The sequence below is a fragment of the Arachis ipaensis genome, chromosome B7, assembly GCF_059453495.1.
Source record: "Arachis ipaensis isolate K30076 ecotype BB chromosome B7, ASM5945349v1, whole genome shotgun sequence".
In the NCBI taxonomy this organism is placed as follows: domain Eukaryota; kingdom Viridiplantae; phylum Streptophyta; class Magnoliopsida; order Fabales; family Fabaceae; genus Arachis; species Arachis ipaensis.
Genome location: NC_142442.1, coordinates 27657900 through 27671238, shown reverse-complemented (window position 1 = coordinate 27671238; position 13339 = coordinate 27657900). Strand labels below are relative to the sequence as shown.

General features: G+C 35.8%; 1 protein-coding gene across 2 annotated transcripts; it reads left to right on the top strand.

Annotated features, from left to right (window-relative positions):
• Positions 1-904: 904 nt before the first annotated feature.
• LOC107608926 (protein SMAX1-LIKE 6) lies at positions 905-6013 on the top strand. Of its 2 annotated transcripts, none has more exons than XM_088493001.1 (3): positions 905-2581; positions 3527-3668; positions 3981-6013. In XM_088493001.1, exons 1-3 carry the CDS (start codon positions 1332-1334, stop codon positions 5868-5870), a joined length of 3282 nt encoding a protein of 1093 aa, XP_088349127.1. In that variant the 5' UTR covers positions 905-1331; the 3' UTR covers positions 5871-6013. The 2 variants fall into 2 exon arrangements, with proteins under 2 accessions (XP_088349127.1, XP_020963177.2); XM_021107518.2 differs by having other exon boundaries at positions 997-2581; positions 3527-3761.
• Positions 6014-13339: the final 7326 nt, after the last annotated feature.

The window sequence follows — 13339 nt, the reverse complement described above, 5'->3', positions numbered from 1 at the left end:
TCTTATTTTAATGTATTGATATTTTAATATTTTAAAGAATAAAATATTTTCACTTATAAATTACTGATCATAATATAAGATCCAATCATGTTTGTGATAATATACTTCACAATCTTTTACGGATGCAAAAAAATTATTATTTGATGACAATTTACAAATTAAGATTTTTTTTTTCACATATTATATTCTTAGAAACATTTTCCCCATATCATCACTTCAATAAAAAGAAAGTGTTATATATATGATTAAACATTTATATTGTATAAAATATACTCATGCTATATATAAAGACAAATTAAGATTTAATTCAGAGTATAATTTTAGAAAAGATTTCCCATATCTTAAATTCAATAAAAATAAAAGTGTTACTACACAAAAAAAAAGAAAAAGTTGTTAAATTTAATAATTTATTTTAAAAAAAATTAAAATATAAAATAATTATATATATATATATATCTAATTATATAATATTATGTTAATAAAAATAATTATATTTTACAGTAATTATATAAATAATTATAAAAATATAAAAATAATTAAATAATTATATAAAATATTTTATATTACAAATACATCAAAATTAAATTCTCATTTTAAAAGATATAAAAATGGTCAATTGGATTACGTTGTCAATTCAGAACTCTATATTTATAATCTATTAAAATTTAGAAGTGAAAATATCTTTGCTCTCGCTGTCTCGCATATGAATTGAAACCCTTTTTTCTCATCATGTTATCATTTAATTTAAATATAATGAAATTTATATTTTTGAATTTATTAACCTTCTCCTTTTAAAAGGAAAAAGTACGATATTAAGATCCACATAGTATTTAAAAAGTACTTTTTATCATATAAATACATAATAATAATAATAATAATCAGTAAAAATTAAAAAGACATCATCATCTGCGAGACTGGTAGACTACCACCAGGCACCAGCATCAAAGAATCATCCAAAACAGGGTCACCACTCTCTCTCTCTATCTGCCTATTCTTTCTTCTTCTTTCTCTCATTTAATTAACATACAAACTCCAATAAATTATTCATACTCTCTCAACAACAAAAACCCAAACCTCAAACCCCTTTTCCTTCTTCACACACACACAAACGCCACATTTTCCCCTTCATTTGTCAGCGTCCTCATACTCATCCATCATCATATATGATATATCACATACATAATAATTAAATTAAATTAATCACCATCATCATCATCATTATTATTACTATTATTATAGACTCTTATAGATAATTATAGAGTTTGCATATATATTATTATTTTTATTTATACATATAGAGCTCTCTTAGTACCGATACATGCTCGCCGGCGATGCCGACGCCGGTAAGCGCAGCGAGGCAATGCTTGACAGACGAGGCGGCACGTGCTCTCGACGACGCTGTCGCGGTGGCGCGTCGCCGGAGCCACGCCCAGACGACCTCCCTCCACGCAGTCTCCGCTCTCTTGGCCCTCCCTTCCTCCTCCCTCCGCGACGCAATCACCCGATCTCGCACCGTCGTCACCGCCGTAGCCGCAGCCGTAACCGTCTCCCCGCGCCTCCAGCTGCGCGCCCTAGAACTCTCCGTCGGCGTGTCCCTCGACCGCCTCCCCTCCTCTAAACCCTCATCGACCTCCTCCACCGCCGACGACGACGGACCTCCGGTGTCGAATTCCCTCATGGCGGCCATAAAACGCTCCCAGGCGAACCAACGGCGCCACCCGGATACCTTCCACTTGATGCAAATCCACAATCACCAAAACCCTCAGTTCAATCAAGGAACCGCATCGTTTCTGAAAGTTGAGCTCAAACACTTCGTTCTTTCAATCTTAGATGATCCAATCGTGAGTCGCGTCTTCGGCGAAGCGGGTTTTCGGAGCCCCGACATAAAACTCGCACTTCTTCAGCCTCCTAACCCTCCGCCTTCTTCCAGAATCTTCTCAAGAACGCGCTACCCGCCCCCTCTCTTCCTCTGCAGTCTTGACTCGGGTCGACCCGGACCCGGTTTCTCTTCCGGGTTCCCATTCCTGGACGAGAACTGCAGAAGGGTTGCGGATATTCTAACGCGGAAGAACAAGAGAAACCCTTTGCTTATGGGTGTTTACGCGAAAACCGCGCTCAGAAGCTTCGTTGAGATGATCGAGAAGGGTCGTGGTGTTGCAATGTTCCCACCAGAAATGGCTGCGGTTAATGTCATCTCGGTGGAGAACGAGATTCAAGAATTCTTGATTTCTGGCGCCATGAGTGAGGAGAAGATGGGGTTGAGGTTTGAGGAGTTGGGTCGAGAAGCCGATCAATGCTCCAATGGTGGTGGTGTTGTTGTGAGCTTTGGGGATGTTGCGGCTTTTGTTAAAGATGGAGTGGATAGTGGTGCTGTTGGGTTTGTTCTTTCGAGGATAACGAGGTTGTTGTTGGACGGTGGTGGGGGTGGAGGGAAGGTTTGGTTGGTTGGGGTGGCGGAGAAGTGTGATGCGTATTCAAAGTTATTGGGTTTGTTCCCAAATGTGGAAAAAGATTGGGATCTGTATCCTATGACCGTCACGTCTGCTACACCTTCAATGGAAGGACTCTACCCTAAATCCAGGTGCGTCTCTTTCGTTTCTTTATAGTTTATCCTTTTTCTTCTTTTTGGTCTTTTTACCTTTTTATTGGTTAAAATGGCGATTTGTATCTTGGAGTTACAACAAGACATGGTTGAAGTTTGTACTTGTTCTGTGTTTGGTTGAAATAATCCGACATGTACTGTACAGGGTTCTTGCACGTTGATGTATATATACATTAATCCATACTATTGTATTATTATATTATTATTACTATATTTGTATTAATACTATTATATTATATTGTGTTCGAGGCTCGTATGGTTTTCAAGGTGTTTTTGAGTTTTTCGGTTTGTGGCATGGGAACTTGGAACTGAGGGTTGAGGCACGCTTGTATTGGTGATTTAATGATTTGTGAAAACCCAAACCTCTGTAGTATGCTTACTTGTCTTTATTGGTTTATAAGATTATATAATAATGATCATGGTTCAAAAACTATATACAGACAATAGATATGATTAACATGCGATTTGCGGTAATGTGCTTCTTGCTGGATACTGAAAGATACTAAGATCTGTATCAAGGAGTGCTTAAAAGTGTAAAGAGGTGTATTGTTAACCTGGATATGTAGTTAGGAAGATGAAGTAGTTCTATCTACTTGAGTTGGCCAACACACCACGGATGAGCCTTCACTGGCACGATTGTGACAAATGCTATGATTCTCTTCGGATGTATTGGTGTGATTTTCCCACTTTGTTGATGCCCATTCTTGTTATATATTGTGAGTACAGAGAACCAATATGTTTAAGGATAGTTAGGAAGAAATTCAAGCATAATTTTTCTGACTGCCACTTTTGGGGGTAACAATATACTTCATTTATGTAGATGATGGTGCTTTCAAGTCTCTCTCACACATCATGTGCACTTTAGCTTCTGACTGTTTTGTGCCTATTGGATCTCACAGTTACCTGCTCATGATAAACTTACAGCTTGATGGGGTCCTTCATTCCATTTGGTGGGTTCTTTTCTACACCACCTGAAATCAAAACTCCTGTAAGCTGTTCAAGTGCATCTTTTGCGCGTTGTGACGAATGCAATGAAAAATATGAAGAAGAAGTTGCTGATTTGAAGGTAGGCTCTGCTACTCTGCCATCTGTTTGCTTAAGCTTTCCTTGGTTACAAAATGCTGATTTGAACTTTCATAGAGGATTGGATTTGGCAAAGGTTGGTTATGATCCTTAAATATCGTATTATTCTGGTGCAATAATGCACACAAAATTTTCCCGTGTTATCATTTTCTTGTCCTTTGTGTTTATAGTGTGTACTCTTATCAAAATTCTTGTACTCAGTCTTTGTCAACATCATGTTTTGCTCTCTCAATATTTCATTGGTTCGAAGTTATAGATGTATATATTTAAGAATGAACTCCATCATCCAGTGCAGGTTAATGAAGAAAGCACAAGTTTGAACGAGAGGATCCTGGGTTGTCAAAAGAAATGGAACGACATTTGCCGTAATCTTCATCACACTAGATCAGTTGATAATTCTCAAACAAGACCTCAAGCTCCATCACTTGAGGGTTTACGGTTTGGCTCTGGGTTTACGGAAAGCGGCAGTAAAGATCCATCACACATAGAAGTCCAATATTCTAATCAAACTTCCTACCTACCTAGAGAGCCGCCTAGTATTTATCCATTGAAACAGTTGCCATCTGTTCCGGAATCTTCTGATACAGCCAGTATCAGTACCGGAACTGATCATGTACTGAAATTTTCAGGGATTCAGTTGACTGATGTGCGGATGCCATGGATTGCCCCTTCCTCTATGGCCAATACAAGTCTTCTTGATCACAGTTCATCTTCATCCCTTACACCTGTGACCACAGATTTAGGATTGGGCACAATATATACATCAGCAGCTCAAGAGCCAGATACCCCAAAACTACAGGATCACAAAAAGCATCTTCCAAACTTGTCGGAATCTCTGTCAATTGATTTTTTTGATGCCCCAAATGAGAATGCTTCACACCAAACACCTAGATCTGCTTGCTCTTTTCCAAATTCAGAAGGAAATTTTGATTCGGTAGATCTCAAATCTCTAAATCAACTTCTTGCTGAAAAGGTTGGCTGGCAAGATGATGCCATCTATGCAATAAATCGAAGTCTGTTCCTTTGTAATTCTGGTGCAGGAAAACGTAAAGGCTCCAGAGCTGGCATATGGTTTGCTTTCCTTGGACCAGATAGGATCAGCAAAAAGAAAATTGCTGCAGCTCTTGCAGAGATTATATTTGGAAACAGAGAAAATCTAATATCCGTAGATCTAAGCTTGCAGGACAGGTCTTTCTCATTGAACTCTGTTTTTGATTGCGAAATATCACATTGTCATGATGCGCTGAGAAGGAAGACTGTTGTGGATTATATTGCTGGGGAGTTGAGTAAAAGGCCACTTTCGGTTGTTTTTCTTGATCATGTCGATAAAGCTGATTACCTTGTGCAGACTAGTTTGTCACAGGCGTTAAAAACAGGTAAATTTCCAGATTCTCATGGAAGGGAAATCAGCATCAACAACAGAATCTTTATAGTAGCCTCAACTGTCAGTAAAGGTAATAGTAATAGCTCTTCTATATCCGAGGGATCGAAAATGTTCTCTGAGGAAAGAATCCTTGAAGCCAAGAAATTTCAAATGCAGCTAATACTTGGACATACTGCATCTGAGGATGCCATAAAAAGGGGTATCACAAATGTTCAGGTTATTCGTGGAAAAGGGTCCTCCAAACCACCATTTCTTAGCAAAAGGAAGCAAGCTGATACTAATGACTCCAAAGAGGTGGGAAACACATGCAAGATGCAGAAACAGGTCAGGGAGAAATCAAGATCCTATCTGGATCTAAACATGCCTCTAAACGAGGCCGAAGAATGCATCAATGACAATGACAACGAGATGGAAAACTCAGGAGCATGTTCCACTGATATCTGTAATCAAATTGAAGAAAAAGTGTTATTTAAGCCATTCAATTTTGATGCACTTGCTGATGAATTGTTGAAAAGCATTAGCACACAATTCCAGAGAGCATTTAGTTCAGATTTTCAGCTGGAAATTGAATATGATGTAATGGTACAGATTCTTGCAGCTGCATGGTTATCAGAGAAGAAAAATGCAGTGGAGGATTGGATTGAACGTGTTCTTGGAAGAGCTTTTGCTGAAGCCAAACAGAAAAAACACAGTGCATCACCATCTCAGTATGTGATGAAACTGGTCAACTGTGAATCCAATTTTGTGGAAGAGAATGCTCCTGGTGGATTGTGTCTTCCTTCTAGAATTAACCTCAACTGAATTTTTTGCTCACTATGACAGGCTCTATTAAAAGTATTTTGTAATTACTTGTAAAATGTAGGCTTTTAGGATGTGTAGCTTTTTGTAATTGCCAGCATTGTTCGGCTCATTAATCTCTCAATTTTTGTTGTTTGGTGCAAAAAGAATGTATAATATCCGTAGTGTACCTTCTATTTTTTTTCCTGCCTCTTTCACCATATATCTTCCACCGCAAAAAGAGAAAGAAAAAATATTGTTCTTGATCACTTAATTGATGAATGTTCCTCCCTCAATTTATTAACAAAATTGTTTGAAATTTACCTTATCAAATACCAAAAAGACTTCGTACACCTCAATCTATTAACAAAATTGTTCTCCATTTATGTGCCTCGTGCACCTTCTATTTTAATTTTTATTTTCCACAATCAAAACAAACTCAATTATAAATTTATCATCTGATACAACAAGGATGGATAAGGATAGATGTCCATTTATGGACGGATAAGTTTTCCTATGTTAAAAGGAGCAAATTCTCATGACGAAGCACAATTAATGAAGTTTGAAAAGTAGAATTTGTTTGCCTATAAAAACATAAATGTGACAAAAAGATTATCCACACAATTACAAATACTCTTTTTTCTCTCTCTTTTTACAGCAATAAAATTATCTTCTCTCTTTATACACTATTAATAGTCTCTCTCTCTCTCTCTCTTAATTTTCTTAGTTTATCTTGTTAATTTCTCATTTTGGTTATTTTTATGTTTATGCACACTCTTGTTATTTTAATTTACATTTAATGCAATTTATATTTTTATGTCATTTATTGCTTTATTGAGTTGCTATCTTTACTTTCCTTACTTGGTAGTTGTAGCATTTATTATTTCTTGTTATTTTATCATACTTTCTTTTTATGCCCACCAAGTGTTTGATAAATTGTTTGGTTGGGTTTTTGCCTAGTTTTTCTCACTCTTGGTTGAGAAATTGGGTAATTGGGTGAACTTGAGTGGTGGATGTCCATTCCACATTGTGTGAGGATTGTTAATTGGTTTGGTTTCCCTTGACTCTAAGTGACACACTAGTGTTGACTAGGACTTAGGGATTGGAATCAATTATGCCCTTTTGACTTATCCTCGATGTAGGGTTGACTAATTGGGATTAGTTCACACACAATTATCATGTTTGTAGTTCACAACTAGGATAGGAATCCTTAATTTCCCCAATTCCTACCAAGAGCTCTTTTAGCATTCAATTTCCATTTTCATTGCTTTACTTGCTTTCATTTAATTTCATGCATCTTTATTTTATTGTCATTTACATTTTTTGCCTCTTTTAACCAAACCCCCAAAATTTCCCATACCCAATAATATGACATTTCATTGCAACTTTTAGGGAAGACGACCCAGGACTTAAAACTCCCGGTTATTTTGTGTTGATTGTGACTATATTCTTTTGATCTAAATTTGATTGGAAATTAGTTGTTGATCTATATTATACTTGAAACGAATGAATTCTATTTTGAGAAAAATCTAGATCGACGACAAATTTCTATTATCAAATTTTTGGCGCCGTTGTCGGGGAGTTGCAATGGTGTTATCCTTGGCTATTGTGCATATTGTAAATATTGTGAATATCTCATTTTTGGTTGATTATACATATGTTGCTTGCTTATTTTTGCCTATTGTAAATATGTTAATATGTGAATATGTGAATAGCTTTTTTTTTTATTGATTGCTTGATTTTACTAGTTTTCGGAATTTATTTTATTTGTTCTTGTTACCTTTGATTTTTATTTTCTCTTTCTCCTATGAATTCTCACCAATTGCATTGTGAGTTTTGTTGTTATTGTGTATAGAAATTGGGAATTTCAATTGCCTGTTACCTAGATGGAATGAAAGGGACTCACTACTATACTACAAGATGTGGCTGTACAAGCTTGGAAATCTCAATTGCATTGGAGAATACAAGCTTAGGTGAGAGCTTCTCATAAGTCCAACTTAAGGACATTAAACCAAAGTGCTAGGTGGGAGACACCCACCATGGTAACATTATTCTTGCCCTTTCCTTGTTTATAGTTTTGGTTTATTGCATGGTTGCTTGTCTTGGTTAGCTTAGGATTGGTTTAATTTTGAATTTAGATAGGTTAATTTTGGTTTGGATCATGAATTTATGAGTTCTTGCATGTTTTGGTGTTGAATTTTGATTGAGATAAGGCTTAGTACCTTAGATTTTGAAAGAAAAAGTTTTGAAAAACAGGGCATATGTGCGTACGCACATACTTGTGCGTGCGCACAAAACGTCTATTTTTAGCTACCTGTGCGTGCGCACCGTCCTGTGCGCACGCACACTCATGTTATTGCTCTCTGTTTGCAGCGCCAGCATAGCTTGTGTGTGGGCGCTCTCCTATTTTCTGCGACCTGTGCTGCGCACCTGCTCGTGCGTACGCACCCATGCCCTTTTTCACACTCTCTGTGCGAGCGCACAGGCTTGTGCGTCCGCACGCCAACTTGCATCCCTTCTGGTGGGAGCGTTGGCACAGCCTGTGCGCATGAACCCATACCCCTTTTCGCTTTTGTGCCCGCGCATGGACCTGTGTGCACGCGCACACATGATCCTTCATAAAAAAAATGTACTGTGCGTACGTACACGTCTTGTTTCCCTCTCTGTTTGGAGCACTCGCACACCTTGTGCGAGCGCACGCCTCCTCTGTTCTGCCTTTGTGCGTACGCACACATACCTGTGCGTACGCACAAGTGCTGTTTTGGGTAAATTTTTTATTACACTTTGAATTAAGCCCTAACACACTTCCACCCCCTCCACCACTCTCTTCTCTCGCTTTTACCTTATTTTCTACTTATTTTACTTAGTTTTCATTGTATTTTATTTTTCTCATTCTAGTAGTATATTAGTTTTAGTTTCATTGTTCTTAATTGAATAAGTTGCAAGTGTTTGCTTGATGTTGATTGGGTTGCTTCTTGCTTCAATTTTGGTTTAATTGTTTATGAATATGTGCACTGAGCATTAAGTCTTTGTTTAATTGCCTAGATGAATTGTGAGTTTGATTCATATGTTGTCGTGACCATATGTGTTAAACTTTATCCTTGTTTGGCATCTTGAATTGTGCATCTTTACTTAAGTGAATCGAGTTGAAATTACTTGTTCATGATGACTTTTATATCAAATTCACCACATGTTCCGTACTTGCTTCTTGTTAATGCTTTGCATTTGTTTGAGTGACTTAACTTGATTCTTATCTAGCTTGTCACTTTTTGCAACAAGTACCTTTATTATACGACTATTGCATTATGTGTCATGTTGAACAAGTAGTTCCCTTTCTTCATTGGATTGGTTATTATTGATTGTGCCATTTTTTCTTCACCTTGCACTTTCACTTGCACAACTTCAATAACCAATATCTTATATACTCAATTTACTTTAGTTGTGGTTACCTAGGGTTGCTTGTGCCTCAAGTTTTGCTTATTCTTTACTTGCAACCTAGGACCACTTAATTGAGGAACATGCTATTTCTTTTGATTATGTGGTTTCTGTTTTTATCTGGCCAAGGTCTGTATTCTAAACCGTGCGTATTTGGAATACGTACATTGTCTTTGATCATACCACACTTCTATGACTTCTTCCTCAATTGTTGTTTATGTGTTTATACAGCAACCGGAGCCCCGGTGCCCACCAACTGAAGGTGGAGCCTCGCATCTCTTCACCCCCGGATTGAGTGCATGCACGGAGGACCGTGCAACGTTTAAGTGTGGGGGAGGATCCGTAAATTTTGGGGCGTAAATTCTCTTTTTCTCAACACTTTGCACTATTTCTTAGTTTTGATATTTTTATGTTTTGTGAATATTTGTTTATTGTTTCATTTCATTACATTGCATTTTGCTTAGTTGCTTGTATATATCATAGTTTGCTTATAGTATTGTTTTAGTAAATATTTGCATTTGTATTTGCATGGTAGAGTAAATAAGTTTGGTTAAAACTACAAGAAATTTTCAATAAATCTCTTTTTGGGCGTTCCATTGATTAGATTTGAAAACTTGTTTTTGAACTTGCTTGAAGTATTTTTATGGAACATAGAAAAGAGCTTGAACAATACCAAGCGAGATTTGAGCTTTGATTCTGTGGTTGCACATTTTCAACCACAAAATTTTGTTCTTGTGTGATAAACTCCTTTTATGATTGTGATATTAGATTTGCTTGAATCTTTATGTCCTCTATTTGATGTTTTGAATGCATTTAGTATGATTGAGGCCATTTTTGAAATGAACTCACTTAACCCATCTGGCCAACCCTTACATCTACCTTTGCAAACCACTTTTGAGCCTTTTAATTTCCCTTTTGTTCTAATATTAAGCACATCATTTGTCCTAAGTGAAAAACCATTAATATCCATTAATTGTATCTTTGATTAGCTTGGGTTGAGTGTGTGTGTTAATCAAGTGTGGGAGAATTTGTGGGAAACATTGGTAGGAAGTCACTTTGGGTGTTTATTGAGAATATTTGGAAAAATGGGTAAACACTCATGCATCTATTAATTGAGACATATGCACGCCTTTTTGTCGATAAAAGAAAAATTTTGGTGTACATACTTTGTTTAAAAAAAAAAAGAAAAAGAAAAAGAAAAAAAGAAAAGCATAGAAAAGGAATGAATGATGATAATAATGTAAATAAAGGATGCATATGTGGTTGAATTAGCAAGAAGATGCATGAGTAAGTGTGAAAAAAGAGATGAATGGGTAGTTAGGTTGTTCTCTTTTGTGTACATAGGTTGATATAGGATTAGGTGGGATACTTGAGCTAATCAAAGATCCAATCTATTAGCCCACTTGACCATATTAATCCTACCCTTACCTAGCCCATTACAACCCATAGAAGACCTCATGATATTTGCATTCATTCATCAAATATTAGTTGATTGTTAGATGACTTGCAAATCCTTGAGAAACATGATTAAAGGAGGATTGAGTGATTAAGCCCTAAACACTGAGCGACCAGAGTGTAAACACATCTGGTGAGGGGTTCGATCGCTCAATTCTATGCTTTCTTCTCTTATCTTGTATCTTCTTGAAAGTGGTTGAAATAAATTTTGAAAAATTTCAAATCAAAACTTTGGACATTGAGCATATTGCTATGTTTTCTTACCTTGGCCCTAAGATTTGTTTTGGATTGATTGAGACTCTATTGTTTGTTTTTGCCAAACTCAATAAGAACCATATTATAGATATAGATAGAGAGTATTTAGCATAGTTGCATGCATATAAGTAGTTGCATTTAATAAATTGCTTGCCCTCCTTATCCTTCTCCTTTGATTGTAATTAGCATGAGGACATGCTATTGTTTAAGTTTGGGGGAATTGATGAATCTATATTTTACGATATATTTTGGTTTGATTTGAGTGGATTTCATCATATAAACCCACATTTATTCATCCAAATAGCATATTTTTGTGTTTTCTCCCTAAATTGAGCTTAATTGTGAAAACATGCTATTTTGTGCTTAATTTAATCAATTTTATTTCACTTTCATTCCATTCGAGGCCTTGATGGTTTTGATGAGTGATTTCAGGTATAATAGGTTGGAATGGCTTGATAAGATGGAAAAAAAAAGCATGAAATTGGGAGAAAACGTGAAGAAAACAAAGGAGAAGCACACATTGGAGTGTGCGTGCGCACAACCACAAGAGCCACAAAGCCATGTGTGTGTACGCACAACACTCTGTGCGTGCGCACAAGAAGAAAATCAGCATGTGTGCGTACGCACACACCCGTGCATACGCATAAGTCCCAGCACGTGACTTACTTAATGCAAATTGCTAGGGGCAATTTCTGGGCCTCTAGAGCCCAGTTTTTAGACTTTCTGAAGCTGATTCTTTCTATATCAAAGAAGGCCTCACTCCATGTGAAAGGGGAGGGGGGAGAAATTAGGGTTAGTTTAGCATTATGTAGGTTATTTTCTAGAGAGAGAAGCTCCCCCTTCTCTCTAGAACTAGGGTTTCTTAGTTCAATTTCCTTGTAATTTCTACTTTTAATTCTTGTTTTAATCTAGTTTCTTCTATCTTTCTTTGTTCTCTTGTCTTAATTTTCTTAGTTTATCTTGTTAATTTCTCATTTTGGTTATTTTTATGTTTATGCACACTCTTGTTATTTTAATTTACATTTAATACAATTTATATTTTCATATCATTTATTGATTTATTGAGTTGCTATCTTTACTTTTCTTGCTTGGTAGTTGTAGCATTTATTATTTCTTGTTATTTTATCATGCTTTCTTTTTATGCCTATAAAGTGTTTGATAAAATTCTTGGTTGGGTTTTTGCCTAGTTTTTCTCACTCTTGGTTGAGAAATTGGATAATTGGGTGAACTTGAGTGGTGGATGTCCATTCCACATTGTGTGAGGATTGTTAATTGGTTTGGTTTCCCTTGACTTTAAGTGATCCACTAGTATTGACTAGGACTTAGGGATTGGAATCGATTATGCTCTTTTGACTTATTCTCGATGTAGGGTTGACTAATTGGGATTAATTCACACACAATTATCATGTTTGTGGTCCACAACTAGGATAGGAATCCTTAATTTCCCCAATTCCTACCAAGAGCCCTTTTAGCATTCAATTTTCATTTTCATTGCCTTTACTTGCTTTCATTTAATTTCATGCATCTTTATTTTATTGTCATTCACATTTCTTGCCTCTTTTAACCAAAACTCCAAAATTCCCCATAGCCAATAATATGACATTTCATTGCAACTCCTTGGGAAGACGATTCGGGACTTAAAATTTTCGGTTATTTTGTGTTGATTGTGACTATATTCTTTTGATCTAAATTTGATTGGGAATTAGTTGTTGATCTAGACTATAGTTGCAACGAATAAATTCTATTTTGAGAAAAATCTAGATCTACGACAAATTCCTATTATCAAGCATCTTTGAAAAAGGATGACAAAGAAAAGGAAACAAATTTCGTTTTAAATGATGCTGAAAATTCTACCGCTCATTATGATGTATCTTATTTTTTTGAGGATCCTGAAGAAAATATTGGTCATTTGATCAATGATGGAATAGTTTAATATGTGCGATTGTTAAGTATTCATGTAAATAAATAATGTAAGAAACATATTGTTAAGTTTTATTTTCTATGTATTTAAGTTTCAAATATGATGTATATAAATAATGAAATATTAATGTTTATATTTAAGAATTTTGAAATCGTTAAATGTGTCAAATTTTAAATAATAATAATAGTGATAATAATAAAATTTTAGTATATGACATTATCTACATTGTTTCTTAGAAAAATAATTTCAATCAAAAATTCAATTTGACTATGCATGTATTACTACTCATTTTATTATTATTATTTATCTTTGAAGAAAATGACAAGGATATATAATGAAGATGTATGCCTTGCGGATAGTGCAAGTTCGCACACCATTTTCAATAGTGATATATATATTTTACCCATCTTGTGCCAAAAGAAGAATA

Coding starts and splice junctions, on each gene's coding strand:
- LOC107608926 (XM_021107518.2), top strand. CDS start 1,332: ATGCCGACGCCGGTAAGCGCAGCGAGGCAATGCTTGACAGACGAGGCG. Junction 2,582..3,526: donor GGACTCTACCCTAAATCCAG/GTGCGTCTCTTT, acceptor ATAAACTTACAG/CTTGATGGGGTCCTTCATTC. Junction 3,762..3,980: donor GAGGATTGGATTTGGCAAAG/GTTGGTTATGAT, acceptor CATCCAGTGCAG/GTTAATGAAGAAAGCACAAG.